Source organism: Chionomys nivalis, chromosome 2 (assembly GCF_950005125.1).
Source record: "Chionomys nivalis chromosome 2, mChiNiv1.1, whole genome shotgun sequence".
Classification (NCBI taxonomy): domain Eukaryota; kingdom Metazoa; phylum Chordata; class Mammalia; order Rodentia; family Cricetidae; genus Chionomys; species Chionomys nivalis.
This window is the reverse complement of record NC_080087.1, coordinates 122,384,491-122,411,137: the sequence shown is the minus strand read 5'-3', so window position 1 is coordinate 122,411,137 and position 26,647 is coordinate 122,384,491. Positions and strand designations below refer to the sequence as shown.

At 51.9% G+C, this 26,647-nt stretch overlaps 1 protein-coding gene and 1 pseudogene across 9 annotated transcripts in view; one reads left to right on the top strand and one right to left on the bottom strand.

Moving 5' to 3' along the window:
* Positions 1-26,647, bottom strand: part of Tns1 (tensin 1) — a 222,497-nt gene that overhangs the window by 45,790 nt on the left and 150,060 nt on the right. For all 9 annotated transcript variants that reach the window (XM_057762193.1, XM_057762194.1, XM_057762195.1 and 6 more), the window contains one exon: positions 25,482-25,598. In XM_057762193.1, the coding sequence (XP_057618176.1) occupies positions 25,482-25,598 (117 nt within the window). The remainder of the gene's footprint in view (positions 1-25,481; positions 25,599-26,647) is intronic.
* On the top strand, positions 10,016-10,239 carry LOC130869773 (cytochrome c oxidase subunit 6C-like; annotated as a pseudogene).

Here is a 26,647-nt window from a genome sequence, read left to right as displayed (position 1 = left end):
GCCAAACTATGGAGTAGGGCAAGGGAGAGTATGGGGTAGTGGGGGTGCTAGGGCCAGGCCAGAGCAGTAGTAGAAGCATCTTAGGTATGAAGTCTGAGGGGTGTCCTTTTGTCTGCAGACAGGTCTGGAGAAGCCCCCAAGAGCAACACTTTCTCTGAAAGGAAAAAGTGAGCTCTGAGTGGCTTGGGGCCAGAGGGCTGACTCAGAAACAAGGGCTGCCCCACCCCTGCCCAGGCAGTTCAATGACTTCACACCCTACGGAGACAGCAGCCCAGATTCAGCCCTCCCACCCCCACCCCACCCCCACATACCTCCTCTCCCAACTCTCCAATCCAGACCCTAAGAATCAGGAAAAAAGGCACTCCCCAAAGGCTGTACCACCTCCAGCCAGGACCCCTCAGTCATACACAAAGCCAGACACAAAAGCCATGAGAAAGCACATGCCATAGAAATCAGTCAGTCGGACACACCAAGATGTGTCCATACTGAGGGCTCGCAGAGGGGAGAGAGAAACTGTAAGAAAGTGGGGTCTGTTTACATGTCCACACACCAGTCACTAGACTGCAGACTGCTATACTGCAGAAGCCGTCTCTAAGTACCAGACATGTTACTGGGCACTTCACACATGCAGTTCTGCGAGGCTTGCTACTCAGTGAGGGCTGTGCTTCCAGGAGAGTTGGAGAAACAGAGGTACAGAAAGGCAAAGGAATCCATTTTCAAATGTGTGGAATCTGTGAAAGCTTTCGGTGAGGACTAATTTACTTTGAAGAGAGAGAGAGAGAGAGAGAGAGAGAGAGAGAGAGAGAGAGAGAGAGAGAGAGAGAGAGAGAGAGAGAGAGAATAAACACACAAAAGGCAGGAATAATCCAAAATAAATATTTAAACTTAAAGCCACAAACACTTCAAAAAGTACAAATGATCTTGCCGTGCCCAAGAATTATCCCTCAGGCCCAAAATGAGCCACTGAAAACAAACCCTCACACAGAAGATTATAGCCAAAAACAAGTGACCATACGACCACAAAGCAGGAATGCCTCCAGCCGTGCTCCTGCGTGCAAGGGCCCACACGCCACAGGCCACCACACGTCACTCAGAGCTCTCAGAGATACATTCCAAACTTTCACACATGCCCCCCAGGGCCACGGAGCTACAACTCTGGCCTCAGTTTCCACTGAGGCTCTAGGATCTACACAAGCAACCAGCCCTAAGTGACACAGCTGCCTGTTGTGTCTGACAGCCCAGGCTCCCAGGACTGTGACCTGTGTGTGCCATCAGCCTACCCTGCACCAGACTGCTAAGGACTAAGGTGGGCCCCCGCGTGGCTGCCTCTCTGTCTTACTCGCCCTTATCTCCAGGGAAGTGTAGGATAGGAGGCTTTCCTCTGGCCCTGTCTCCCTGAGAATAGGCTCCCTGTTTACTGGCTGCTTCCAGAGGGGCAAGTACCAGAGATTTGTGAAGTGGTCTCTGGAGAGTGGGGCTCTTGGGCCAGAGGGTAGGAAGAGTTGCCTTCCCTCCTCTGAGCCTGGGCAGCTTGCAGACCCTCCACACAGGCAACAGAACAGATGTCATTGTACGCCTAAGGCCAGGGTTCCTCTATAGGCTCTACCCAGCTCCTCTGGCTCTTCCCTGGAGCTCCATCACTCAGCCACAGCAGCCATGAGAGCAAGCAGTGCTGATCGGATCATAGAACACCCAAGACCATCCCAGAATCCACCCAGGAGTTTGGAAAAGAAGAGCATTCCCCAAGGCAGGCAGGAGCATGCAGGCTGATTCTGGGCACCTGACCTCCTGGCCCCTCCCGGCTCCTCCTTTCCCCTCTTAGCCAGTCCTCTCTCGGTATTGATTTTGAAAATGTCAATATTAAACTTGTTCGGCCATGTAACATATCTCGCATGGGCTATTGTTCTCGGCAACGTCCGGAATATCAACTGCCAATCCACTAAAGAAAATCGAAGAGGTGTAAATTATTTAATTAAACACTGCTTGTGAAACACAAAAGCAAACATATCTTGCTGTCCCCCAGGAGGGGGGCTAGTTGCTCCTGGCTGCCTAGTGCAGGCCACAGGGGCCCTGCCCTCTGAGCTACCACAACACCTTCACTGAGTGGCCCTCTACCTAACAAGGGCAAAATCAAGGGCAAACAGGGCCTGCCTCAGCCCCAGCAGGACTTCAACTGATGGCCCAGCGAGCAAAACCCGACCAGCGGAGCACGCTCACCCTCTTCCTCTGAGGGACACCCAGGTCAGTGCCTCCAGCCCCCCACGCCAGGACACACACTCTCTGGCTCCCTCTCCCCCACCACAGGCACATTAAGTCCTATTTAGCGGGACCACAAGAAGCCGGAACACAAGGCTGGTTTCAATCCATCAAAGCAGGAAGGGTAAAAGAAAGGCAGACACCAGAGGGTAGAAGTGGGGTAAAGTGGCAGGCAGAAGAGAAGGACCTGTGGGGGGCTGGGAGTGGGGAGGGGGATCCAAGGCTCACGAGCTGAGGGGTCACCTTGGAATCCAAGGCCCAGCAGCCAACACAAGCATCTCAAGTAAAGCACCCTGAAAAAGGAAGGAGGTCATGGCTCAGAGAGGTCTGGCACAGAAGAAGGGTCTGGCTGGGAGGGGTCATGGGTCCTGGCCAGGTGACGACAGAATAGAAAGATCAACAATACCAGATACCCCCAGATTGTCATCGATCCTGGGCAGCAAGCCCCCAGACCCCAGTGCAGGCTGGCTGGGGGTCCTCTTCTGTCACAGACTGCATGCTGTCCTTCTTTCCAGGAAACTGACAAGTCCACGGTGGAATCAGGGCCCCACTCACTTCCCCTGACTATCTGCTCATTCTAGCAGTCACTGGGAGGCAGACTCAGCTCAGGGTGCTGTGTTTGGTTGCATGCAGCAAGGGGCCCTTGCTCCACCAGGGCAGGGATCCAGATGGACGAGTCATGGTTTTGGAAAGATCTAAGGAAAATCCCCAGCTGACTTCGATGTGGATCCACACACTGGGGCCCCCTCCCAGCAGCACCCTGTGCAGAGGTATGCCAAGCCCCAACAACAGCACCACCATAGGCCAGGACACAGATGGGCAGGGCAAGTCCATCTGACACACCGAGAAGGAGAAAAGGAGTAGAAGTCGCTAAAGTTAAACAAGTCTTGGGAAAGTGTTTTTTAATTCTGATGCTCTGGACTCTTCCAGGAATTGTTAAGAAGGCAGAGCCCAGGGCCCATTTGAAGGATTCTCACTGGGAGGCCAGAGCTGGGGCTGAGCCTCAGCACTGTAAACATGCTATCTGTAGCTTTGGGATCTAAGATTTGGATCCGAATGTGGAACAGAGATGCTGCTTGTTGAGACATCAGGACAGGCAGCTCAGCCATGGGGAGGATGCGATGCTGGCCTGGCTAGCTCTGAGAAAGGCATCCCCTTCGTAAGGAGGACTCCCGGAGAAGAAAACCTGAGCAGCCAGCAGGTGTGTATGGAAGAGTGGATGATTTATCAAGGGCTTCAGAATGGGGCCCTGAGTGATAAAAAGTCCTTTGGAGCCAAACAAATAACGATCTATTGGAATACATTACCCAGAGCAGCGATGACCACCCAGAAATCAGTTCAGAGCCAAGTGGAAGAGGCACCCTGGACCCTGGCAGTTTGGAGGTAAAGTGTGAGTGGGACCCCTGTGCTCCTTAGAAGTAATACTAGAGGCACAATGTGATAGTACAGGCCTCTACTCCTTGGAGAGCCACAGAGACGTGGTTCTGAGGAGGACACAGAGGGAAAACATGCCCCCATCCCCCACACCAGGCACACCCTTCACTTAGAAAAACAGCTCCCACCTTAAAATGGCATAGTCAGCTTGCATCAACTACTTAAGCCACTTTGGAGCGGCCTCCAAGATGCATGCGAGGGTCTGGATGCTTACTCAAAGGTTTGCTGAGTGGCAGCCTTCAAGAGCTAGGGCCCTGGAGCAAGGCCTGGCACACCCAAGCAGGCTCTGCTCCCCTCTCTCAATCCTCTGCTTTCCGTTTTCCAACCGCTCCCCTTACCCGAGGGGAAAGCCCAACCCTCCTGATGGACACACCAGATCTTTTATCATCTGACCCTGCCCGCCTTTTGAAGCCTCTTCTTTGCTGCCCTCAACACCCCACACAGCCTCCACTCTATTCGTACTAGGCTATTTCTGTGCTTTTCTCTCTGGCATGCAGTACACGCCGTTCCTCCTCCTAAAGGCCCTGCCTTGTCCCGACCCCACTGGCAAAAACCCCTGCCTCCTCCTTTAGACCCAGTGGCAACTCCTTTGGAGCCTCCCATAGGATGGGCCCTTCCGACTGCCGCTGGAACTCATCTGCCCTGTGAATCCATCACACACTGCTTGACTATTACTGACAATTGTGCCTGTCTTCTCCAAGAATTCAAGTGTTTCCCAAAGAAAAGGCATCTTGCTTCTCTCTCTCTCTCTAGCTTTAGTGCTCAGAAAGCACCAGACACATGGTCTATAAGGATGGAGCCTCCTAAAGTTCACTGTAACCCTATAGGATATTTCCATGGAGAATCCAACCTGCACATATTAGGTATCCTCATAATCCACTTGCCTTACATTTAAGTAGCCCCAAAAGCTTGTGACAATCCTACCATCCCCTGAGAGACATCTCCATATAACCCAGTTGACAACCAGGGGTTCTAGGTGGACCCCCAAGGCATCTCCAAAAGATTCTCCTTAATAGTACTACAGCAAAAATATCCACAAAGCAGGATTCCTCCTACTTCACAGTGTAGGCCAAGTCCGTGGAACCTGACTTGGGCAGAACCTAGTCCACGGATCTCCCTAGTCACACTATAGGCCAGGGGACAATAACTTTGCTAGGTCAAGGACATCTTGAGGGTATCTGATGAAATTCTAGAATATTTTAAAATTATTTATTCTTATTTTATATGCACTGGTATTTTACCTGCACATATGTCGGTGTGAGGGTGTCAGACCTTGGAGTTACAGACAGTTGTGAGCTGTCATGTAGAGGTTAGGAATTGAACCCGAGTCCTCAGGAAGAGCAGTCAGTGCTCTTAACCACAGAACCACCTCTCCAGCCTCTCTAGAAATTTTTTTTTAATGTGCATGCATTTTGCCTGTAAGTCAATAAACAAGCACTTTAAAGCCCATCTATAGGCCCCAAGTTAAGACAAGTTCATCTAGGGGCTGGAGAGATGGCTCCGTGGTTAAGAACACTGACTACTCTTCCAGACGACTGGGTTCAATTCCCAGCACTTACATGGCAGCTCACAACTGTCTGTAACTCCGACATCCTCGTACAGATATACCTGCAGGCAAAATATCAATGCACATAAATTTCAAGAAAATTAAAAGACATGTTCATCTAAAAGTTAGGGTGCTGTTTCTGGGATGCCTATCACTCAGGACTAGTGCAAAGAGTCCAAGCTCCAGGAGAAAAGCACACTGACAACATGCAAACCTTTGGGGGACTTAGAAACTTCCTGCCCAGAGCACCCTAATGCTTTAACTAACCTACAGGAGGACAGACAGGGCCAAGAGGAAACATTGCCAACGGCCCAGAAACTCCAGGGCCTCTTGAGATCGCTTGCCTGCGTTACAGGGACCTCTTGGGCTCAGTGGCCAGTCTGGCTTCTACCTGGGGTCACTTCTCATCTATAGCTATCTAGGAGGATGTCAGCTCAGGCTGAAGAGAACCCTGAGAATTTCTACAGGGGGATGAGCATCCTCCAGGGTCTGAAGATCAGCAGAATGAGAGGTTGAAAGGCCACACCCAACCTCTAAAGGGAACCACAGAGGGGACACAGCCTCGGAAACAAGAAAAAGAGGAGGTACCAGAAAGTGACACCCAGGGCATGTAGGTCTGCTGTCCATGGAGAGCTGTCCAGAGTCTCAGGTTCCTGTAGTCAGGGGACGATGAGCCTGGGTGTGGCAAGAGAGACCCCTGTCTTTTTATCGCTCTAATCAGAATACATTTGAAAGAATCCTTAATGTTTATAGCAAGCAAACAAGAGAGGGACAAGTGTGAGCAATCTCACCAGCATCACACAAACCCACATCCATGGGTCCAGGAAGGGTGGGGTGCTGTCCCCTCTGCTGAAGCACAAGAAAGGGGTGGGAGGAGGTGGGAGATCCAGTGTCCAGAGACAGCGCATCTGGACTTGTGGTCATTAAAGCAGGGAAGTCAACCTAGAAAGACAAGAAAAACTACTGCGCCTACTCCACTCTTCTAGACTGGGGGCAGCTAAACTGAGACCTGGAGGGACTCAAGGTCAACTGGGCACAAAAGAAGCCATTTTAAAAGCCTCAAGCTCTTAGAGCTGAGAGGACCAGGGGGATTCATTCCTCCACTTTATAGGCTGGAAGTGGTGCTCAGGGGCTCAGGGAGCTGAAGGTCACTTGGCAAGGACATGTCAAACTGACACCTGACTCCACGTGCAGTGCTCCTGACTCCATGATGGTTCAAGGTGAAGATAACTAGGAAAGTGGCACCCGGGAGGAAGAAGAGGAGACAACACTCCAGCTATGGTAGGAAGCCATTAACTTCAAGGCAATATGATATTCAGGGTCCGGTACAGTGAAAGTGACAGATATGTCCCCTGGGTCTTCCTTAGGAGGGATCTGAGGTGCTGTTCCCACAAACCATCTGGATCCATACCATGCACTCCAGAGAAAGGAGGTGGGAGATAGTGACCGTGACCTTCATTTCAGACCCTCCCAAGCAGGGACCCTACCTAGAAGGCAAATGACCTACCCTGGCCACACATCATGCTGTGCACACAGAACAAACGTGAAATCCCAGCCAGACTTCACCTGTCCCGTACCAAGAAGCCCTGAAGACCTTGCACCTGACTCCCCAGCCTGGTGCTATAACTAGAGCCTGGCGCACCCACTCCCCGCCCTCGCCTATCCAAGTACCAGATAGTCCAGACACATTCAGTATGGTAAAAATAGCTACCAAGTCCTCTGCCAGGTCAGGATGCTGCCTGGGCACTCAGCAAGCCCTGAATGGAGAAACAACAAAGTGGCCAAGAGCCCTGCCAATGAAGATGGGGAGAAAACCGTGAATGGGAGCATTATGACCAGCCCTGGGGACCCCACAGTTTCATCTACAAAATAAGGGAGTGCCCCTAAATAATACTTCACAAGCCACCTACGGTGGACTCCTATGACATTCTCTCTACCCACCCCAGTTCCACTCAAGACGAACCATTGCCCAGAGAAACCAGACAACTCAGATCCACCATGCTCCTCCACCCCGCTATCCTTCCTCCAAAATCTGTGACCATAACACGACCCAGAGAGTCCCTCCAGGAGGGGACACCAAACCAGGCTGTCACAAGCACATCCCAGTGCACTCAGAGGTGGCCCTGCACAGACTCATACCCTCCCGGTATCAAGTCTGAGGGACGCTGAGCTCCAGGCAGAAGGTGCCCACCCCAGGTCCAGCAGAAACCCACACAGGGGACAGACGGGCCAGCAGCACAGCTAGCTGCACTTACCCTCTGAACAGAGCAGAAAAGCAGCTGTGGGAACACTTGGATTTGTCCCCTTTGCTTCAAGTTTCAAGTAATTTCCTGTCCGGTTACGGCTACAGTTCTCAAGCTGAGTGTCCTCCTCAGGCTCCCTGGGACTGTCAGGGAGTGGGAGGAGCCAGTGCCGACTGGCCCTGCACACACACACACACACACACACACACACACACACACACACACGCTACTCCCTCCCTCCCTCTCTCTACCCTAGCTCGCTCTCTCCCCCTCTCGGCTCAGGCTCACTCTGGCTTGTAGGAAGCCAGTGGGATCAAACTCTGTCTGTAATCCCAGCCAGTTGGGTCCCCTGGGCTTCACTTATCCTGCAGCTATGCAGCTCTTGAATGACATCACAGTGGCTTCCCCTCCAGCCCAGCCCTGCTCTGAGTCCCAACCCAGCCCCAACCTCAACCCCAGCTCAACCTGCCCCAGCAGTAGAGTCTGACTCCAGCCTAGGAGCCCAGGCCAGCCAAGCCCCAGTCCCCAACCAAGGGCAGTTCCAAACTACAGCAAACAAAGGAAAAGACCCTGGAGCAAAGGAGATCAAGCCCAGAGGGATGGGCAGGGCTACCAGGCCCTGGGAGAAAAGAGCATTATGCGGGGGACTGAGATTTCTTTCCCCAAATTTTCCACATTTTTCCCACTCCCAGCAAATGGAAGGCAGAGCAGATGACAACAATTTTCCAGCTGCTGAGCAGTAAGGTGGAGAGGGATTGTGTGTGTGTGTGTGTGTGTGTGTGTGTGTGTGTGTGTGTGTGTGTGTGTTTTCCTCCCCTCCCCAGCCCTACTCGCGCCACCTCCAAGCAGAGTGTAGGAGCCAGGACACTTCAGTGGCTTAGAAGAAGAAAAAAAGAAAAGGCCCCGTATGTCCCAGAGAGGGCTGGGGTGCCACCAGGAGAGGAGGGCAGAAGTCCCAATAGCTTTGGCTTCCGGCCCGGGGAACCTTGACACAGTCTGAGCGAGGCTGCTCTGAATGCCGGTGGGGGTCTGACTGGAGCATCTGAGGCCGCCTTCCTGTTAATGCTGCCATCTGCGGCAGTCGCAACAGGCAGGGCCACTTTTCCGAGGGTCAGGATGCCCACTGTCATCGTCAGCCAGCCAAATGTGTGACCAACCACTCAGCAGCACACAGGCAGGTGCCTGGAAGTTCCCACCACAAGCTTGGCTTGCCCTAAAAAGCGAAATTACCAGAGGACAGCCGCCAGGGCACCAGGTCCTTCCATGTTGTTTGTGTCTTACTTGGATCTCAGCTGAAACTTCCAACTCGATTCCCATGCAGGCAGGAGCTTTGCTTCTCCCCTGGAAGAGTCCCCCTCTACCCTCCCTTGGCTCCCAATCCTTTGTGAAACCTAGGAGCTTCCACAGCTCAAGACTGTAGTCACTTTGAACCTGCCAAAGCAGCTCAGGAGGGAGAACCTGCCAGGGGAAGACCACCAGCCTCTCTAGGTCCCCCGTGCCCCAGTCATCACACACTGGCTCCTTTCCTCCCGCCCAGTGCCAGCTGCTTCCGATGACTATGGAGAAAAATGAGGCGAGGAAGAAAACTGTTACTCGGGGCCCCTGCAAAAGGGCCCCTGCCCTGCCTGTCTCCGCTGATGACATGGCTGGGCAAGCAAGGCAGGCAGCCAGTCTCATAGACTCTGGTGTTTGTTTTTGCATATTAGAAATAAAACCCAAGCTAGGCAGTGGTGGCGCATGCCTTTAATTCCAGCACTAGGGAGGCAGAGGCGGGCTGATCTCTGAGAGTTCTAGGCCAGCCTAGTCTACAAAGCGAATTCCAGGACAGTTAGGACTGTTATACAGAGAAACCCTATCTCAAAAAACCAAAAGATTTCAAAGACAGGGAGGGAAAATGGAACTAGAAAAACTCTCCTCTATCTTGGACTCTAAACTGGTGGAGACCACAGCTCACAGGGACTACTGCAATGGCCTCCTTGTCTCCACAGCATCTTCTAGAACTAACCAGCAATGCCCAGGCTTCTGAAAGGGTTAAGGTGCTCCCACAGACACGCCTGTCCCCACTCAGCCCACAAACAACAGCAGCAGCCCAGTTTGATTTCGCTTCCCATCTGAACACCATCTGTAGTATTTTGTGAATTTACTAAAATAAATTTAACTTAAACCAGTTCTGAGTACCAAACTTCATGAGATCACACACTTGCTATGCTAATTATACACGTTTTTCTTTTTCTTTGAGAGTTTTGAATCTTTTGATAAAGGATCTTACGTAGCCCAGGCTGGTCTTCAACTCACTACATAGCAGAAGATGACCTTGAATTCCGGATCCTCCTGCCTCCACCTCCTAAGGGCTTGGATTACAGATGCTTGGTTACTTTTGTTTAATATACATTACCATGGGCATTCCTGAAGTCAGTTCATAACCACTGAGGCAGTGTGGCCAACGGACAGGACCATGGAAATACTAGGTACATGAACAAGTGCCAATTTACTGTGAAAGCCAGGAAGGGCACTGGCGTAGAGGACAGTCACTACCATGACTTCTAGCGCATTATCACAACCTCAGATGCACGGTCTTCTGGCCAAGCTTCTGTGGGGTCACATGGCGCATTCACCGTGACCCTGGGAGTCCTGCTTCCTATAAGTTTGGCATGACTAAACCAAGAAAGAAAGCAAATGTAGGATTTCTACAGAAATTATGATTCCAAGAAAGATTTTGAAGAGATGAGGAAAGCTGGTGTCTTTCAGAGTGTGAAGTAATTTCAGAATGTAAAGAATTCTTTAGATTGCTGACCTGGGTTCCTGAACTATGAAACGTAAATATGTGAGCTAAGGAGTAGATGACCTCAATAAGCAATTAACAATTGTATGGACATAAAGGAAGAAAGGAAGGAAGGGAGGGAGGGAGGGAGGGAGGGAGGGAGGGAGGGAGGAAGGAAGGAAGGAAGGAAGGAAGGAAGGAAGGAAGGAAGGAAGGAAGGAAGGAAGAGAACAGAACAGGTGCCAACAGTGACCCTAACCTGACAGTCTCTTAGAAGGCAATGGGAGCCCCTAGGGAGTCCTCTAAACACCCTGACTAGCTGGACACAGTCTTCCCTTGTGAGATGAACCAGGATTAAGGCAAGTTCAAGTCTAGCCTGGGCAACATAGTGAGGTTATGTCAAAAAAAACAGAAAGGTGGGTGTCTTAGGGTTTCTATTGCCGTGAAGAGACACCATGACCATAGCAACTCATACAAAGGAAAACATTTCGTTGGAGAGGGCTCACAGTTCAAAGATTTAGTTCATTATCGTCACGGCAGGAAGCATGCTGGCATGCAGACAGACATGGTTTTGGAGAGGTAGCTTAGAAGTCTATCCAATCCACAGGCAGCAGTAGGAGACAGTGCCACACTGAGCCTAACTTGAGCATATAAAACCTCAAAGCCCACCCCCAGGGACACACTTACTCCAACAAGGCCAAACCTCCTAATAGTGCCACTTCCTAGGGGCCAAGTATTCAAATACATGAGTCCATGTGGGTCACTCCTATTCAAACCACCACAGCAGGAAAGGAAGCAAGGTAAGGAGAGAGGGGCAGAGAGACCCTGGCCTCAAGGCCCCACTTCACCCCAAATGACAGAAAGCTCTATGGCTTTGGAATCAGAATTTTAAAATGCCCGTGTGGGCACAACCAGGCTTGCCCAATGATGGTCTGTCCTCGTGGCATCTAAACATTTCCTATTACAGGACTTTACCATCTTCCCAAGAAGGCACATTTCGTCTTTAAATAACAGAAACAGGGACCTCTTAGCTCTCATGGTTGTCATGTCTCAGTTGACTTTATGGTGCCCTTTGGGTAGCACAGAACAAACCAAGGTCCTCCAAGAGACCCCTACATGTACTCAGGGTGTGTGATGTCCTCTGAGCCCTCCTGGACAGTCCACTCTCACTAGCTTATCTGTGCTACTGCCCTGTCCCTAGGGCTCCCTGTCACCCTCAAAAGGAGGCTGTACAGCAGACCACATGAGAAGTGCACTACCTTGTACTGTCTGGAAGCCATACTTTCCATAACACGGCCTTAGAGTACACCTAACCCCACTGCTTATGCCAATGCACCATCTGCAAGGATTTAGCTGGGAGCACGGCATCTCAGCAACCCTTTCTCACTGGGCCAATACATACAACATGACTGCTCGCTCCAGAATATATAATTTAGCCTCCCCTTCTCTGATAAAAGATATTGTACTGAATGTCCAGCAAAGGCAAGAGTCTCATGAAATGATCCAGCCCTGGAGAATGTGATGTCACTGAAACTGTGAAGATGTTCAGTACAGTTCTGCTCCGACTTCTGTGCAGTCAGCGTTCGTTCCCTGTATCCAAGACTCTAGAGGCAGGGAGGTGGACCCAGACACCTTGTGGCTGCTTCTAGGTGCCCAGGATTCATCGAGTCCCCAGATTTGCTGCCACTGTGGGCAGCCATCCCAGGCTATTTCCTAGAATCACAACACAGTCAGCCCAGGGGACATCCTGAGTTCAGCTGCTGGTCCGCCTGATCCCAGCCATCCAACTCTAGGAAGCAGAGGTCCCCACAGATGGTCAGAGCCAGAGCCAAGATCACAACTCGGGGCCACTGACTCCCAGAAGGAAGCCATCCCTTATGCCAGACCTGGGACACTTGCCCAGAGAGAGGTGGGCGAAGGGTCCTAGGAGCCCAGCACACAGGGACCGTAAGCATCCCCTGCTGATCCAACAGTACAAAATGGTGAGACACTAGATGACCACACCTCACTGGAGAATCAGCTTCTGCCTACAGAGCCAATGACTTCTCCATCCTTCCCAGGACAGCTGTGGCTCAGCAGAGTCCTCATCTGGGGAGAAGGGAGTTCAGCTTGCCATGGCCACAACTTTAAGAAGCATGGTCCCTTCTCACTGTTCTGTTTCCTGTTTCTATAGTAATCCTTTTTCTCTATTGACTGGCAGGTATAGAGCATTTCCCAGGCCTGGCTCTTGGCTCTTGGTCCGTGTTAGTGCCCCCCACCTTCTTCTCTCTCCCTCTCTTTCTCTCTGTGTGCACACACGTACATTAGTGAGAGTGAGCATGTACTTGTATGCCTGCGTGTACAGAGGTCAGAGGCCAACCTCAGATGTCTTTCTTCAGGCCCTATTTACCTCTTCCCTTTGAGACAGGGTCCCCTCCCTGGCCTAGAACTCACCGAGAAGGCTAAGGGGACCAGTCATTGAGTCCCAGGGCTCCTCCTGTGCTCATCTCCCCATCACTGGTAGTAGAAACACCCACCCACAATACCTGACTTTGTACATAGGTGCTGGGATGGAGCTCAGGTCTTCATGCTGGCAAGGCAAGCACTTTGACAGCTAAGCCATCTCTTCAGTCCTTTGGCTCTTGTTCTTAAGGGACAAAATGATTGTGTGCTCTGTCTTCTGGCAGTTTTGGAGTTAGGAAAGAAAGAGGAAACAAACCAGTGTCTCCAAGCAGGTCCTTGGAGTAAAGCTGCAGAGTGGGGTGGGGGTGCTGTGTGCAGCACCGGGTGGTTGCTGCCCAGGGAACATGTAGCCAGAAGTATCTGGAAGAAATGCCATGGGCATACAGCAGGCAGACCACAGCTAGAGAGAGAGGAAGGTGCAGGAAGGGGAAACTGGGTTCCCAAAAAAATGGACTCCAGTTCAGCTGCTTACTGCATGACCTTGGCTGCCTTAGTTCTCAGAGTGGCAAAATCCACTGAGGAAAGCAGGGTGCTCTAGAACTTCCGGTTCTAGGGAGAACCCGGGATCATGAAAGAGGCAGAGGGTTGGGGGCCAGAAGAAGCATCCCACACCCTGTGACAGACATGGTTTCAAGTTGCTGAAGGTGCGGGGAGAGAGGAAGAAGGTGGGATGGTAAGAAAGAGGACAGGAGGGCCTGCTGCCAGGCAAGCTGCAGCACTGAGGTTGTGTGCGTGGGTGCATGCGGGGGTGTGTGCATGAGTAGGTGAATGTGTGAGCATGTGTGCATGTGCATGTATGTGTATGGTAGAAATATGGTCCCAGAATGCCCTAGGGTCTTCCCCCAGCCCAGAAGACCTGAAGCACAGTTCAGGGCTACAGGGGCAGGGCAGGCTGTGGAGAACAAGCCTTCTGGGGGGCTCCAAATCTAACCCAGGAAGGCAGCAGGCAGGGCCAGTCTGGGAGTATAGTCCCCGGGAATAGGATAAGATTATGTAGGAAGGTGACTATCAGCTCCCAGATGAATGTATGCACTGAACAAAGGACAGACGAACATGTGGCCCTCCTGGCTCTCCTCACCCCACTGCTCCCAGCAGGGGCATGCTTCAGAAACATCTTCACCTAGGAAGGTGGAAGAGAAAGGAAAGAAGGATGGACGAGTTTGGGGAGCTAAGGTGAATCAATCAATGCCTGCAACCATTCACCAGGTGACCACACTTAAGCTGGTCTCCATAACCGCCTGCCCAGTGCAGCAGCCAGGAGGGAGCTAAAGATAATCCTGTCCGCATGCTCTTTCTGCTCCCCAAGACAAAGGAGCCCGAAAGGGGAACAGGGAGGCACACAGGGCTCAGAGGCATCAACAGTGATAACGACAGAGAGGACCATGTGACAAGCTCAGAACCAAGCACCTATACACCAATGGCCAGGCTAATACTGAGTCCCTGGAAGGGGCTCCCTGGGAATTGCATGCATGTCAAGGAGAGCTATGAGCATGACAGGATCATGTGGCACTACGTCTGGGCTGTCCATGGCCACATAAGGACCCACCTTCGTCAGTGGGTCGATCTCAAAATGATGTAAGGTCTCAGCCTGACAGAAGTACTGAGGGCCACAGGGGCTGTGTGCCTCTAGAATACAGCTCCTGCTGTGAGAGAGGGGAGTGCAGGGCTGGAAGTCCAGGGGTTCATTCGGCACACTACAGGGGACTGTAGAGAGTGACCCACAGAGTACTCTACAGAAGAGTGTCTGCAGAGTAATCCAGGGGCTCAGCGCACAAGAGAACCGTGCAGAGGATCTGTGGAGTTTTCTACATGAGTGAGTGTGGGCGGAGCAACGGACACAGATGATCAGTATTCCCCTTTAAACTAGGCAGTTCACTTCTGTGATGAGTGAAATGACCTTCCCTGACTCCCAAGCCCTCCACCCCACAGGGAACCTTCCTGGATAGGAGGCAGCCCCCACCCCTGCCCAGCCCTGGGCCTTCCTACCCTGGCATCCTACAAGGAGCACCTGTGGACACTCAAAGGTTCCCAACCTTAGTTCAGACAGAGGGGGCTCTGAGGGAGGAAGGGAGAGGAAAGATCTGAAGGAAGTCTTTGCTTTCATATCAAAGTCTGACCTCACTAGTCCAGGGGTAGAGAGCACAGAACCAACATCAAAGAAAGCTTGCTGCCGACCCCCCCACCCCAGCCCCCCCCCCCCCGCCAGCAATCAAAGCAACACACAACTAAAGCCTCAGATAAGCGTCAGTGACAGCTGTCAAGACGGGAAACTAGGCAGTGAGAAGTCAGGGCCTCACCCTCAGCCGGCTTTGCCTCGGCTCACCAGGCAAGGGGAATCCAGTTGGAGCCAGCAGGGCTGGAGGGCATCCAGCTCTGCCCTTAAAAGATCTATGTCCCTGTGGGAGAAGCTTTGGGCACAAACAGTTTCAAGAAAGGAGAGAAGAGGGAACGAGGAGTCTGGAGTGGAAGACATGGTGTCCTCTTTACCCAGAAAGCAAGTCTTGTCAGAGAACTCTAGAAGTCGCCTTGTTCCTTTGCGGACACAAGCCACAATCACTCACGTCACCCACACAGGTGCATGGGTGGAAAAATTCACCCCAACTTCAAGAAAAACTATCCTGAAGCTGGACAGTGGTGGTACATGGCTTTAATCTCAGCACTCAGGAGGCAGAAGCAGGCAGATCTGTGAGTGTGAGGCCAGCCTAGTATAATGGAGCAGGTTCTAGGACAGCCAGGGCTACACCAAGAAACCCTGTCTCAAAAGAACCAAAAAGAGAAAAATGAAACATCACCCATTCCCGTTTCTCACCCCATAAGTACAAGGGTCCTCCTAGTTACCAGATGCCCATCCCAGGCCTCCTCTCTCTAACCATCCACCAGGTAAGAGAGGGGCCTCACTCAGCAGTGTTACCAGACAGCAATGGCAGCAGATGGGGAGTCCCAGCCAAGGGTACCAAGAGGTGACTGTGGCTAGCATTGGTTTGTTCCTCTGAGCAACGGGAGGTTACTGGAGGCCTGCCCACCTTAGGGAAGATGTTCCGTCAGACACTGGCTGAGGCACCTGTTTCTCTTCTGTTGGTTGTGCCACTGGCTAGAGGCTCTAAACTCATCTGAGGCTATTTTCTGCCCTGGGGCTAGGGCAGAAGCAGTGACTTACAGGAAGTCTGTAAATATGCACCAGCCTTTAGTGGTCCCAAAGGCCAAGCAGAGCAATAAAGAGGCCGATTTGTTTTCATCGGAGAAATGCTGAAACTTAATCCCTGAGCAAGTTGACCCTGCAACGGCTGCGCCTCCACCACAGCAGAATTAGCCAGTGTTGCCCCCCCCCCAAGACGCCCAAGCTGCTGCTCCCCTGGGGCTGGTAATGGGAGGGGGACAAGTGAAACGGCAGCTGTGGCTCCAGCTTGCCGAGGCAAGCCACTCCTGCCCTGCCACTGGTCTGCAAGGGTGTCCATGATACAGGCACAGCCGTGGGCTGACAGGCAGGTTTCCTGTTTTAACTCAGGGCCTTCCTTGCTCCTAGGGTTCCAAACCTCAAAGCCGCGTGGGACAGGAGGGCAGGGTTCCCCTAGACTCCTGCTCACGTGAAGAAATAGGGAGAAGTGTTGGGATGATGGACAGTGGGTACCAGAACTCCGGCTCCATCCCTCATCTGGCTGTGCAAACACTGCTAGGGAACCTTAATCTCTGTGCTTGCTACTTCATCTGTGAAACCGAGGGAAAACTACCTGGCTCACAGGCCACGGGCAGAGGTAAAGAAGTCCTGGCTCTTCTACAGTATCTATGCCCAGGGGGTGAACACAGTATGGGAACAGATTGCCCTCTGGCTGCAAATGTCAATTAGTACAGCCTTTAAGGAGGCCAACCTGTCACTGACCGACCCCCTGGGAAAGGTGGCCTGTGACTTGCACAAATTAAAAACAGTACATTCCCAAGACGGCCCATGACAACTTCTCTAGAAACAAAAAAGCCAGGCTGGAAATAACCTAAAAGATCGGTTACTTAAATCTAGGTTTTCAAGAAAATACTATGAATTTTCATGAATAAAACACGGCACATAGGTATGGTAGAATATTATGCAGTTAAAAAAAAGAGAGAGAGAAACCTCTGATGTGCTATCTGGGAAGATCATCATCATCTACCATCTGGTGGAAGAGCTTAGGGGAAAAGTCATTGCAATCAGCACAATGGCTACAGATCCGAAGTGACCTGACCTCCATTAGATGGAACGTTTTCTATCACAGCCGCCATTTAAGCCACACCAGCCCCCACTTATGATCCCCAGACATCTGGGCTCCTGGCCCAGGACTTCTGCACTTCTTATTCCCATCACCTGGAATGTTCTTCCCTGGTTATATACCTGGGCAGCTCAATCCTCTTCCAGTCTTTGCTGTCCGCTTCGTAAGACCTAAAATGGGTAATCCCTGTGTTTAAATGTCTAACTGCCATGCCGACTGCCCATCCCAATCACTCTTTCACGAACAGAGCTCAAGTGTCTCTTGTCTCATAACATACTGAGATACTTTCTTACATGCCTGTGCCTTTAATTCTGTGTGTGTGTATTTGTGCAGATATGCATGTGTGTGCGTGGAGGTCAGAGGGCAACCGCGGATGTTGTTCCTTAGGTGCTGTCTATCTTTTCTTCTTTTCTTTTTCTTTCTTTTTTTTTTTTTTTTTTTTTTTGAAACTTATGAAGTAGGCTAAGCTGCTTGGTCAGCAAGCCCCAGGAATCCTCCCATCTCTGCCTTACCATGTTGGGATCACAAGCACATGCCACCATCATGCCAGACATCTACATAGGCTCTGGGGGTCAAATGCAGATCCTCACGGTTCTGCAGGCACTTTATTGAGCCATCACCCTAGTCCCTGATTTTCTTTTAAACCATCTGCCTTCTTCCACCAAAATACAAGCCCTGGGCTCTTGTTTCCCTCATTGTTCTGTCCTCAGCAAATGGGGAATCAAGGGGCCCGCATATGCAGGCCCTCAACAAATGCCTGGGGACTGAGGGTGCAATGCTACTGAGGGGCCCAGGTGCCACCCACCACAGGTGATCTGCGCTCCCTCCCCTCCTCCACTCAGTACGGTGGGCTCATGGTTGACCTAGAACCATGCCTTTTCTCATCTATATTCTGACATGTGGTATTTGGAGCGGCTGTGACCAGTGCTGGAGTGCAGACCCAGCCTGGGAAGTGAACCCCAAGAAATGAGCCAACCCGGGCGGGGCGGGGGGTGCAGCCTGCATTAGGACAGTGAGAGCCGACACTGGACAAGGAGCCAAAGGTCTGATTTAAAGGTCTGCTTCTAGCTGGGATGTCTAGAGAGCTGTCTGACTCACTTCCAGAGGTGTTTTACAAGGTCCCTCGGAGAGGCAAGGCTTCGTGATAAACCTATAAGTCGTTGTCCTAAACCAGGTAGTTTCCTTCTCTCCATTTTGAAGATGGGAATATTGAGGCTCAAAGGCTGAGCACCTTGCCGAGGGCCAACAAAAGGCAGGAGGCAGAGCTAGGACTTGAGAGCAGCCCAAACCCCAAGCCCATGCTAGCACCTATCCTCAGGGCCCTGCCCACCTAGGGACTGACCCTTTGTCCTGAGACCCTTCCCCAATAGGACACTAGGAGGCACTTCCACATTCCTGAGAGAACCAATCTGTTGCTGAAGCCCATAAGCTTCACGAGGCTGGGAGGTCTGGCAGGAAGGGGGCGTGGAAAGGAAAGGAGGTTAGAAAAGATAAATCACCCATGGGCAGCCTGGGAAGTGGAGGGAGGGATGGCATCCAGGAAAGCACTGATCCTCTGCCAGACCTAGATCTCTTGAAACAATTTCCCTAAAACAGCCCCCAAACTGTCAGTGGGATAGAAAGCAGGCCAGAAGAGAGCCCGGAGGGCGAGGCTCTGCAGCAGGAAGCATGACTCTGTAGCATGAAAGGTCCCCAGGAGGCCGGGGACAGACAGCAGCTCCTTGATGAAGCTGCTGAGGGGACAGGTACCCAGAACAGGGCCGGACAGTCAGCAATGGAGCTGCTGACCAGTGAGGCGGAGGGCAGACACTCTGCACCAGCCTCGGGTGTCACCCCCGGCAAACATTCAGGACAGGGAGTGAGACCAAGGATCCCCAAAGCAGGGACAGACACCCCAGTGCTGAGAAGTCTCCTCCCCACTGAGGGTCTGGATTCTAAGGCAGTCTGAAGCCCTCCCGGGGGTCAACAGCTACTAGAGATGGCTGGTAACAATTGCCACTGCCCAGGTAAAATCTGAGGGCCCAGTGACCTAGGACATGTCTACGCTGTTCCCCTGTTAGACAGTCTGCCAGTCAAGAGGTCAGGGCTCGCTCCGCTGCAACATCATCCAGCTCTTAGTCTCCTAGAAAAGGGATCTCTGAAAGACTGAAATCTAAAGAGAGAAAGCCCTGTACCTTGAACAGCAGGGAGGCAATAAGCAACAGGGCCCAGGTGTGGCTGAGGAAGCATGAACTCACCCTGAGCAGCAGACAGCATCTGTACCTTCCCCCCCTCAACCCCCACCCTGCCCTCGTTCTATTCACCCTTACCTCACACAGATCTATAGAGGCATTCGCTAAAGACTCAGCCTTCAGGAAAGCCGGGCTGACGTGATCGCTGTTAATTTCTTTTTTCTAAAAAGGCTTTTCCTCCTGCCTCAGCTACCACACCTGGCCTTGAGTGCTTTTTCTTAACCTCAGCTATCTAGACTTTGATCAGTGTCCCTGACTTTTAGATCTGAGAAATGACGCTATATCCATTGCCAGGGCCCAGCCCCTTGTGATGAAGCCAGCTGCTCTGAGTCAGGCGTCATCACCTGGCTAGGACCCTTCCCCATTTGGCTGTGGGTTCAGGATGGCTGGGAAACTTATGTGACACCCCCTACTCCTGTCCCGAATCATCCCCAGGACTAATAGCCTACTACTTGTAGTAAGTGATTGACTAAGAACTGGGGGAAGAGAGGGATAAAAAGAAAGGGGAGAGGGAGGAAGAATGGAGGAGGGGAGGGTGGATGGAGAGGATGAGGAAGGGAAGGATGGAAACAGTGGAAGGTAGAAGAACAGAGGTAAGGGGGGATGAGGGGAATAATGGGAGAGGGGAAGATGGAAGAGGGGAGGATAGACGGGAAGCATATTTAGTAGGTCAGAAAAGCATGTGATCAATGGGAACTTAAATCCCATATCTTGGTTATGGATGAGGAAATGGTACCCTAGGCTGGGGCCAGGTCACTTACATTCATCTCCAGGTCTGGCAGGAAAGGAAGGGGAGCAGGGCCTGAGGGGACAGAGAACATGTTCCTTGTCCCCAGCCTCCATCTGGGCACTGGGCTGCAGGCAGCAAGCTTGGCACTGCGCAGAGTGTGGCTCCAGCCTTCCACCTCCTCCCGATGGCAGAGATTGAGAGACCAAAGACCCATTCAGCAGGGAAGGGATCAGCTTACCACGTGCTCTGGATGCAGACTGCTGCCCAAGCCTGCCAGCAGCAGTGCAGGACGGACCAGTCGAGGGACCAAGGGCATCGGGACAGGGCCAGCCAGCCCCAGCCCAAGGGAAAGCAATGCTAGGCAGGTGGCTGGCAGATGCTGGGTCATGGGGGTCACACCAATCTTGTGTTTGAATCCACTGATTGGTCCAGCATATTGGAGACGACTCTTCTTTAAAGGGGATAAAAAGAGGAACCCAGAATCCTCCCAGCGGCCATTTCATGTCTATACACGTCACTGTCACTGCAGGTACCCACATCTCTCAAATACCCATACAGCGCTCACATCTCAGGGTCTCTCTACCCAAGGGAGCCAGGAGGACAGCACAGGGACTAAGGAACGGCCAGAGAAGCTACCAGGTTACCTGAGAAGTCTCCAGATCTGCTGACAAGGGACTCAAGAGCCTCAAACCTACAATCTTCCGAATTAAAGGTGACTTGCTCATCCTCCCAATGATGCCCAGCAAGCAAGAAAGTTCTAGAATGTCCATCACCTCCTCTTTCCCTAGCTTGAAATGTTCATGTTAGGAAGAGCAAACTTTCTATGTCCTTTAAGCACACACACATGCACATAAACATGTGTATATGTGTGCCCGTGCACACTGCACAAACACAAACCTGCCACGGGCACATGTGCGCACACACAGTGATGGCCAGCTGACAAGGTGAGCTGCCAACTCTGAACTGACGTCTGAATTTACCAACACTTTGGATCTTCCATCATGTCAGAGTAACCCGAGAAAAAAATGGAACTGGCCTTAGCATCATGGGGACAGGGCAGTGCAGAGTAGAGAAAAATGACAGAGGTGAAAGAAACCAAGTGGCTTTATAATCACCTCCTACATGCTCCAGCTAGGCCTAGAGATGACAGACAGTGCTTGGCCAATGGAGTCTGGGGGGTTAACCAAAACCATCCAGCACCCGGAATGTGCTATTAGTCTCTCACAGTCACCGCCAGCAGCAGCTGCAGCAGCATCCTTCTTTAGAGCTGACCCTTAGGAATCCAGTTCCCTTAACTCAGTCATCAGGAACCTGAAGGCTGAGGGAGGGTAACTCTCCAGACATTGGAGGCAAGTGTCCTAGTCCCAAGAGAGGGTCAGATGTAGATGATTCCCGTAGAGAAGAGGAGAAAGGGTCAGGGGTCTCTCAGCAGAGCAGGACTCATAAAACCCTATCTTTGTCTTATCTACTCCAGCAGGGCTGCCACAGACAGAGTCCTGCCAACATAGCACTTAGCAAACACTCTGCTTCTGGCACCGACCCTCCCTGACTCCAACGCACCACTCCTAGGTGGAAGGTCCTGTTATGGTACCTGTTTTACAGACAAGTGGCATCAATGAGAGAGACACTTCTAGATGAAGCCCCCCTCACTAGGGAAACTAGGATGAACAGAAGCCTATTCCTATCCTTGGTGGACAGATACCTTGAGCAGGGAGCATGGTTGACTGGAGGAAGCCATGTGAATGGGGATGTTTGTTACTGCAGCTTCTGCTGGCCTATGCTGACTGATGCAACTACTCTGCCATTTCACTCCCCCCTGGAACTCAAGAGTTGAGAAGATAATTGAGTCAGGACCATCTCATCCTCTTTTTGGCCCCCAAAGAAAACATTGGTTGAGCTCAAAATGAGAAGAAATGCTGTCTACTCCTACATCCTATTTCTTTCTTTTAATCTTTATTTTATTTTCTGTGTGTGGATGTTTTTCCTACATGTGTGTATATGCACCATCTGTGTGCCTGGGGCCTTCAGAGATCAGAAGAGAGTATCAGGGCCCCTGGAACTGGAGTCACAGACACTGTGAGCCACCATTTGGATGCTGGGAATTGAACTCACATCCTCTTATGGAAGAGCAGCCAGCATGCTCAACTCTGAGCCAACTCTCCAGCCCCCCTACATTCTATGTCTATGCGAACTAAAAGTAAAGACCCACAGGAAGGGGTCATCAGGGATGTCCAGGACCCTTGGCTCAGATCTTCCTCTCCATCTCTCTGGGTCATTCCTCTGTGTCTTTCTCCTCATTTGTTACCTGTTTGAGGCATCTTCCCCTCCCCTATCTTCCTCCCATCTCTCTCTCTCTCTCTCTCTCTCTCTCTCTCTCTCTCTCTCTCTCTCTCTCCCTCCCTTCCTCCCTCCCTCCCTCTCAAAAAAGTCATTCCTTAGACAAGCTCAACCCAGACTAGGGACTCCTGACAGTAGATGAGGGACTCTTCTCAGCTGAGACAGAAAAACTGAAGAAAGATTAGAACTCTCCCCTGAGAAAATATGTGGTTTTCCTCAGATCCCAAGAACCCAAAAGCTTGGACATCAAACCAAATCCCTTGCCACCTACACTGGGTACCTCACACGAGCGCAACCCAGAAGTGACAGATAACAGCATCCTTGCCACCCCCATTAGGCATGAGATGAATTTCCCTTCTCCCTTCACCCTGGCTTCCAGTCTGAGAATCTGCTTCTATGCTCCCATTTACCCAGCACTAGCCCTGATCCCCATACTAACTCCCATTAGCTAATGGCCAAGAAGTCAGAGGACAGCAAGTGGAGGGCACTGGGTCAGCTCAGCTTCCTGGCTCCTCAGCTCCTCAGGAGCAGAGGCCACCCCACCCTGCTACTGGAACTTGTTTCAGAAAGTGGTGTCTTGGAACCCTCTGGGAGAATTTGGACAGTGCTCCTTGCAGCATAGACAAAAACAAAGTCCTACCCCCCGCCCCCATCCAAGAGGTGCTGGGACCTGGGCACGGGGGCTCAGAGCTCGGGCCAAAGAGCTAATGGGACTCCTGGATGCTCCAACTGCGGTGTGAGCCAGGGCCAATCTGACTGGCTCCACACCAACCCAGAGGGAGGTGGAGGCAGCTTCGAGAGAAGGGCAGCAGGAGCCAGACAACTCTCCACCACAACCCAGAATTCTCATTTCTCCCTACTCAGAAAACTGAGCCTGGATGTCCAGCTGCATGGAACACAGAAAGTTCCATCCTACACATGATGGGTTGAGCCATCCCCTCTGGGCCACAGGCTTCACAGTGCAGTAGCTGAAGAAAGAATTGGTTATGGCAAAAGAAAGCCACTGAGGCGGGTCCTACATAAAGAGAAGATCAGGATATAGACACACAAGGGGGACACACGTGGACACAGGGCAAGGGCAGAGTCTACACACTGACAGGATAGGCCTCAGGGACGCCAGCCCTGGTCTCAGAATCCAGAACCATGAGAGCAAATGTCTGTCCATTAGGGCCCACCTGTGGTGCCTTCGGATGGTTACCCAAGACACCTAGGACCACAGACCCCCAAGAAGAAGTCCCTGAGATGGCAGGTACTTCTCTCCCTGGCCATCATCCCTGGACAGAGTCTACTTCCAATACGGGCTTCCTTCTTTTTCCTCTCTTCCCTCACTGCCTCCTCCTCCCAGCCTAAGTACAGATGAACCACGTGTTCCCCACAACCAAGGTGACAGGCAGTCTAAGCAGTCCCTGCTTCCTCCTCTTAACCATTACACACACACACACACACACACACACACACATGCATGTACACATGCGTAATACACACACACACACACACACACAGAGTCCTTTACCCTTTGGGTTCCAAGATAAAGAGCCTTCCACGGAAAGGCCCCCAGATGAGGACAAGACTGGAACACAATCTTTGGGCTAGCCTTGGTGGTCTCCAGGCCCAGTGGGAATGCAGCCCAGGGCCAGGCCGCAAGACACACACAGTCAGAGCACAGGGCAGCTACTTCCCGGCAACTGTTCCACCCTAGGCTGTCAGGCCAGGCATGGAAGAGGACAGCAAATCCCTAATCTGCCCCTCTACAGGCAAAGGGCCAGCTTCTCTGCCTGCATATAGTAGCCCCTCTGTCCTGATAGGACCAGCTGACCTCGTTACTGGCCCAAGGTCCTGCCAGCTCCATCCCCTGCTGGGGATGTTCATCATGGAGTGAGGGCTGCAGAGCCAGCCAGGGTCTCCCTGCTCTGTCCTGCCTGTCCTCTGAACCTGTTACTCCAGGTTCCCCTCAGACCCTAGCCCTGTTCCTCTTCCTTCCCTCTAGCTGGCTCCATCCATCCTTACAGCCCTTAATTATTCTACCTTTGATTCTCTTGGCACGTTAGCGCTCACGAAATATTTTTACATTATCACCGCATCGACTCTGTACCAGGGAGAAATGGCGAGGCATTAAAAATTCCTTCAAATTGCCAAGTGTTCTTGTTAAAAATGCAAACTTCCCCAACATGGAAAACAAGGAGGCTGCTGGCGGCAGCTGCGGAGACAATCCATTCTATCCTCTATTCCACCCCACACCCAGGCCCCTCAGCCACTCGGAAGATGGAAGCTGGGTGTGGGGGACAAGGACCAGAGTAGGAGAAGAAGGCCCCCGAGAGGGTACGAGGGCAAGCCACCAACCTGGCAGTGCCACGCATAAACGCACTCCCGTGGAACCCCTGAATTCTAACCTAGCCTCCCTCCTCGGGTCTGTCTGACATCTGCTGATGGCTGCAGCATGGCTTCCAGGTCAGAGCCCCACAGGATGCCTGGGCAAGGGCGACGGGAGAGCGGAGTGGAGGGAAACAGGTGAGAGTCCCAGGCCAGGTTCTCCCTCCTGGGTACCACTCCATCACTAGAGCAAGCCCCATCTGGCTTTGCTGTGGAAGGAGGTTGTCGCTGGTGTCCTTGAGAGAGCACAGCCTGGGTCTGAGGAGCAAGCCATGTTCCCACCTCTCAGAAGACCTCAGTTACCCCAATTCTGAAGACAGATGCAGGGGATGCTCCCACCTACTCTAACATCCTGCCTTCCTGTGGCTGAATCCGAAAACAAGCCAAGGGCCAAAGCCAGGGTGGCATTGCAAGGCTTTGTGCTCAATCTAGCAAGCACATTTTCAGAGACTCTGCCCCTCAACCTCCTACGTATTCCAAGAGCCAAACAAACCGATGGACCGGCCACAGAACTCCCCAGAGCACACCTGAGCGCAGCTGAGCAGGAAATACGTTGTGTTTTCAGGCACGTTGAGTAGGCACAGACACCGTACCCACTCTACAGCTTTTTTTCTCCCTTTTGCATCTTGGAATGCCACATCGAGTTCTCAGATATTTTCACTGGATCCTTATATATACTATTAGGTCCCCAAATACTTCATATACATATCCCTGCTCTGGCCTCTACAAATACAGACACAGCCTGGAGACACCTGAGGGCAGGTTCCAAAGAGACGGAATAGGTACTTCCAGCTGCACTTATAGCCGCCTTCTACAAAGACCCCAGAGAACCAAGGTTTCACAGGCCAGGGCTACCCAGTTTGGTGAGAGCCTGGCACTCGTGGGTCGCCTACCCTCCATGCCATCCTCACGATGTTCATTGAAGTTGTCATAGGAATCCCACCGGATGAGGGGGTCCGAGGTGTTATAGTCTACAGATACGCTAGGCCCATTCTCCAGGTGTTCCATGCCTGTGGGGAGCCAGCAGGAGACAGAGGGGACAGAAGGAAAGAGATGAGCATTTAGTGAAGCAAAAGACTAGTGAGCTCCCCTCTGGGCCATCCCTGAGGAACCGTTTGCTGTCTTGAATGTCTAGGGTGGGACAATGACTTGGGTTACCTGAAGAATCCAGGCTCCTGCCCCAGGTCATAGGGGCAGATTAACACAGGGCACTGATAAAGAAAGAACCCCCCCCCCCGACACACACACCCTAGAGGGAGCATGTCTGCACCCACTGGGTAGCTGCTCCTATAATATCTACAGCCCTGGGGCAGGAGCAAGGGTTGGAGAAGGGGTAGGGGACAGGCTTGTCCTGGACCACCTGTAAGAGGGGACAGCAGGGAAATCACAGGCAGGACACTGAGAGGACACAGCCTGGAAAAGGTCATCGCAGGTATGCCCCTGACTCCACTTAAGATGCCCCCTATTCCAGACAGACAGTCATAAGAACAGGCCAGTCTCTTTTGCAACCTCAGAGTCAACACAGCCAGTGGCCAGGCCATCCAGGGTAGCCTGTCATCCTGGCCTGGCAGTCCTTTCTTTAGTCTACTCAGGGTCCCTCTGCCTGTAACCTAACTTCATCTCCCCCCATTCTGTTCTCAAATAAGATGAAGAGCAACTGGTCTCCATATTTAGAGTCAAGAGGAAGAAAGGTTATTATTAAACTGGCCTTCAGGTTGAGCCACTTTGGTTCATAAATACCCACAATCCACCCAACACCTCGGAATGTGTTCTGGCTGTCCCTTCCTTCTGCCAAGGCCCTCAGTCTCTGAATATAACAAGATGGTGACCTACAGGGACCAGAACAGTTTCGGCAACTCAGCACCTCGCTGTCTGCATTTATTTTTGTTATATTGAAGTTAAGGAGCTGGATCAGGTTTAGCTGGAGGTCCACTCTGATGCCCTGGTCCTGTACCTTGACCCACCTCTAAAGTACCATCGTGTTTATCGAGCTGGCCAGTGGGAGGATGCTGAGAATGAGGTGGGGACAGGCAAGGCTGCAGGGAAAGGGCTAGAACGT